A 5,109-nucleotide genomic window follows, 5' to 3' on the forward strand; every position below is an offset into this window, starting at 1 on the left:
GCTTAACCCCTCTTAAGTCAGATGTACATATTGCCCATGTTATTACATACTACAATATATAGCCCTTTGGCTTAAGATGGCCAGTATGGATACTCCAGGATAAACCTCTATTATGTCTGAAATGACTGGTGATCAGCTTAGTGTATAAATGACCTTGCTCTAGCATACATTATGTCTATAATTGAGATATCCCAAACCCCGGCCCGTTAAAGACATCCGACTGTGTCTCTCACCCTCTCCTTCCTTCCCTCACTCCGTTCCCCCTTTCATATCTCTCAATGCTAAATGAAACCCTCCATGTTTCTGGAGAGCTTCAGTGCTGAGCTATTGGGAGACAAAAAGCAGATTTCTTCTTTCAAAGGAATGTTTACATGAGAACAAAGGGGTTTCTTAGAATTCAGGCTCAATCATGGAAGAGTCTCTAGTTCCCCGCCCCCCCCCAACAATAGACCAATTAGACAGGGTCTTCCATGGGAATACGGCCATGCTCCTCCGCCTGATAAGGAAATTAGGACAGCAGCCAGGCATGGCTTAGTCTTTTTCCCTATTCCCATTCCAACCACTACACCCCCTATTCCTTGTTCCTGGAATAACACTATACGCAGCCATAGATGAAATGGAGTGCTGTGTGTGTGCTCATATGTGTGTAGAATAGCCATGTGTGATTGTGCACGTGCAATGCTCCTCGCTAAGTGTGTTTGTGGTTGGGTTTGGGTGTGAATGCGCGTTCATGTGTCTGTTCAAGGGTGTATTTGTTTCGTATTTGAATAGGTGTGTTTTCGAGAGACTGTGTGTGCATAGATTGATTGCTGTGTGTGTAAGAGCACATGTACCATATGTGGGTATGCAAAAGCTCCGCTCTGCCTCCCCTGGCTGTGTTAACGTGCCCCGCCATGTGTGTGTCGCTGTGTGTGTGCGTGTCACACACGCAGTTCCTATCCTTGCCACAGTGGTCATCGGCCTGCTCTGCACCGCCGGCTTCCTGGTCTGGCGTAACTGGCGCCGGAAGAACACCAAGAGTATGAACTTCGACAACCCTGTCTACCGCAAGACCACGGAGGACGACGATGACGAGATTCACATCGGCCGTACGGGAGAGTCCATCGGTCACGTCTACCCCGCTGTGAGTGGCAGCGCCCACCAGCCATTCATAGCCCTGCCCCTGGGGGGCGGAATCACAGACAGCAACTCCCATTGGTACTCCGGGGCACCCGTGCACCCTGCCGGCAAATGAGTTGAGAGTGGGTGGGACTTGGAAGCAGAGAGAGGGTTTTGGGTGTGTGGCTCGGCGGAAGTCTCCTTAGGTCTGTGGAAGAAAGGGAGAGGCTTACATCCTCACACACACAAACACACACACTTAAGTCACAAAATCATTCCATTGGTCAAAAACACTCCCATTGACGTTGAGCCCTTCATCACCAGTCTACCACCACATTATCACTCCCTCCATTCACCACTTGACAGTGTGTGTTAGTGTGCTATCGTTGTGCGTCAGGGAAGCACAGCGCTCGGTGTTTTGAGCTTTATCTCCTCACCTCGAAAGACTTAGGCTGTATCCCAAGTGACACCCCATTCCCTTTATAGTGCACTGCATTTGATCAGAGCCCTATGGGCCTATATAGGGAATAGGGTGCCATTTGAGATTCAGACTTAGTGAAGGGAGAATCCATTCCCTGGTTTTGTTCCTTTGGAGTGTAAATTAGGCACAAGGGGAACAAAAACCAGGACAGAAATTGCACCTTAGACGATGGGACAATCTTTAATCATATTAATTTATTCCAGGTTATTCCGGTTTTATATGTATTTCTCTATGTAAATAAGTGTTTTGTTTTTCTAGCAATGTATTTGTAAGGTATCTTAGATACAGATGAGCTGGTAAACATGAACATGGACCAGAGCAGACAAAGACAAAGAGGTGGGATGGGTTAGCGCTAGGACCAGTTGGCATGGTGACACGTGTGACTGTGGTGGCGCCGCTCGGGAGATGGGCGTAGGGGACAGGTTATACACGCAGACACACACACACACATACACACACAGTTGGTATGCTACAGTGTTGTGCTGAGAGGCCATGCTGAAAACCGGTAGACAGGGTTGTTCAGAGTGCGTAGTGGGGAACAAGTTTCCACCTGTGCTTTTGCTCTTCTCCTCCACTGCTCCTCTCCTTTACCGTACTGTATGTTAGCTGGATGGTGTGTCAGTCAAATAGAGACGTCAAAGTGGCCTGAGGTGGATCAGGCGTCCTTCTCTGTAAGCGCATGCAGCTCTCCACACGTCACGGCCAAATCAGTGTGCGGGGGATCGAGGGACGAGGAGGAAAAGGAGTGTGGGTTCTGCAAGGAGAGCTTCTCTTCTCTCTCCTGCTCTGTCGCTCAGATTTCTCTTTCCTCTGTTGCTCTTTTTTTCACCAACAAAAAAATTCCACTGCCTTTTCTTCTATTTAGTCTTCTGGCCTCTCACTCCTCTCTCTCTCTCTCCCCCTTTTTAGCTTACCTTTTCACACTCGCACCCCCAGACACACCCCCAGACACACCCCCAGACACACCCCCAGACACACTCCCAGACACCCCCCCCCCAGACACCCCCCCCCCAGACACACCCCCAGACACACCCCCAGACACACCCCCAGACACACCCCCAGACACACACCCAGACACACCCCCAGACACACCCCCAGACACACACCCAGACACACACCCAGACACACACCCAGACACACACCCAGACACACACCCAGACACACCCAGACACACACCCAGACACACACCCAGACACACCCCCAGACACACCCAGACACACCCCCAGACACACACCCAGACACACACCCAGACACACCCCCAGACACACCCCCAGACACACACCCAGATACACAAACACACCCAGAAACACACCCAGAAACACACCCAGACACACACCCCCAGACACACCCCCAGACACACCCCCAGACACACACACACCCCCAGACACACCCCCAGAGACACACTCCCAGACACACCCCCAGACACACACCCACACACACCCCCAGACACAGTGTGGTAACGTTGTTTTATCTGCTCTCTGCAGCGCGTGGCGCTCAGTCTGGAGGATGACGGATTCCCCTGAGGGGCACGCCATGTCCCCATCCACGTCCTCCCCCCTCCGTATCCCGGGGCGACCACACTGCAGAGGAGAGGGGCACAGAGAGAGAGAGAAAGAGAGTCTGCTTGTACTGTACCGTACCGTTCACCCCCCATGGACAGGGGGGGTGTTATCTTTTACTTATACGTGTACCCCTCAACCCGTGTCACTAAAACACGTCCCCTCTCTCTCTCTCTCTCTCTCTCTCTCTCACTTACTCCTAACTAAAAATGAACTACTACACTACTACTACTACCACTACTACTAGCTACTACTGTGCTGTCCTCTGCCCTTCTCTCAGCCCCCATTAGTTAGTAAGTTACTGTAGTTACCAGTAGTGGTGAATGCTGCTGTCTGTCTTAATGATGATTAACATCGTTGCCCATCAGAGCACATAAATAGATGCTGGCTGGACCTCCCTGAGCTCCTTGCTGTAGTCTACTTTGCCAGGAACAGAGGAAAGGCCAGCTGGGTTTTAATTATTATTTTGTGTTTGAATTTTATTTATTGTTTGTGTTTTGCTGGTGTAAATATGATAAGCCGGACCAGGCCTGTGCCACTGAGGATAGGCTACGCGTGGGCAGAGCCAAGTTGGATGGTGGTGGGGGGGGGTTAAGGGAGTGGGATTTGTAGGGAGGGGCTGTTGTGCCAGAGGGCAGTGCCACAAGAAGAAGCAGCAGGGCAGAACTCGGGGGAGGGAGGATTATGGGTAATCCGCTCTGCTGGCATCAGAGATACACAAAAGTAACTAGATAATGAACAGGTGTACAGGGGACGAGTTGGGATGGGGGTTGGGGGCGGGAGACGAGAGAGGAGGGGTCTTTTTTGAAACTAGGAACTGTACAAGCCCTGCTGTTGTTGGACTCGGTAATACTTTGGAAGAATTGTTGTGAGTGAGTCATTGTTCCAACGTCAAGCACTGGATTTAAATATAAGGGAAAATGGTCACATAATAATGCTAAAATTCTGAATATGAGGGACCAATGGAGATGCAGAACATGGCTGTCTGAGTTCTCCTGTGTTAGTCATTGCACTGTTGATGAGAAAAATGAGAACCTGCTGATTGAAGGTACTGAATTCAACCACTCCATCTGTTTTCTGCAAGAAAACACATAGGCTTGAGCTGGTACACATTCTTATACATGCACACACAGACACAAAGAAAACACATGGGCTTGAGCTGGTACACATTCTAGTACATGCACACACAGACACAAAGAAAACACATAGGCTTGAGCTGGTACACATTCTAGTACATGCACACACAGACACAAAGAAAACACATAGGCTTGAGCTGGTACACATTCTAGTACATGCACACACAGACACAAAGAAAACACATAGGCTTGAGCTGGTACACATTCTAGTACATGCACACACAGACACAAAGAATACACATAGGCTTGAGCTGGTACACATTCTAGTACATGCACACACAGACACAAAGAATACACATAGGCTTGAGCTGGTACACATTCTTGTACATGCACACACAGACACAAAGAAAACACATTTCAGGCAACCCGGATTCTGTCATTCTTTTCCCCCCACTAATTGGTCTTTTGACCAATCAGATCACCTCTGAAAAAGATCTGATATGATTGGTCAAAAGAAAAAATTGTGTGTGTGGGGGTCTGAATTGGGCTACATGTCTAAACGCAGCCAAAGAAGCACACACATACAAACATAATTTGGCAGGGTGCATTTGTAGCGCTCACAGCACAGCTCACTGGTTGATTGGTTGATTAATGATAGCTATACATCATGGCTCCCTTTCTTCCAATAGAAATGTCTGCTTCCAGGGTCCCTACGGGGGTGGGGGGGGGGATGGGAGAAATACTGACAGGAACAGGAAGGCTCTTCCAGGATTAGATCTGCCCTCCCCTCCAGAATGGACCGCTCTGCTCCTGCTGAAGATGAATGGAAGTGATTTATCTCTGTAGAACGCTGCTGACATGGTGTCCTGTTAATCTGCCACGCACTTCCAACACA

At 49.3% G+C, this 5,109-nt stretch overlaps 1 protein-coding gene across 4 annotated transcripts in view; it reads left to right on the plus strand.

Moving 5' to 3' along the window:
• Positions 1-3,697, plus strand: part of LOC124038019 (low-density lipoprotein receptor-related protein 8-like) — a 309,270-nt gene extending 305,573 nt beyond the window's left edge. Inside the window, exons 18-19 of one of the 4 annotated variants that reach the window (XM_046353379.1) lie at positions 933-1,123; positions 3,064-3,697. In XM_046353379.1, coding sequence (XP_046209335.1) covers positions 933-1,123; positions 3,064-3,102 — 230 coding nt within the window. In that variant the 3' untranslated portion in view covers positions 3,103-3,697. Of the gene's footprint in view, positions 1-932; positions 2,504-3,063 lie in introns of those variants that run through there. The other 3 variants (XM_046353380.1, XM_046353377.1, XM_046353378.1) reach the window with 3 other exon arrangements.
• Positions 3,698-5,109: the final 1,412 nt, after the last annotated feature.

The sequence above is a fragment of the Oncorhynchus gorbuscha genome, linkage group LG06, assembly GCF_021184085.1.
Source record: "Oncorhynchus gorbuscha isolate QuinsamMale2020 ecotype Even-year linkage group LG06, OgorEven_v1.0, whole genome shotgun sequence".
NCBI classification, from domain to species: domain Eukaryota; kingdom Metazoa; phylum Chordata; class Actinopteri; order Salmoniformes; family Salmonidae; genus Oncorhynchus; species Oncorhynchus gorbuscha.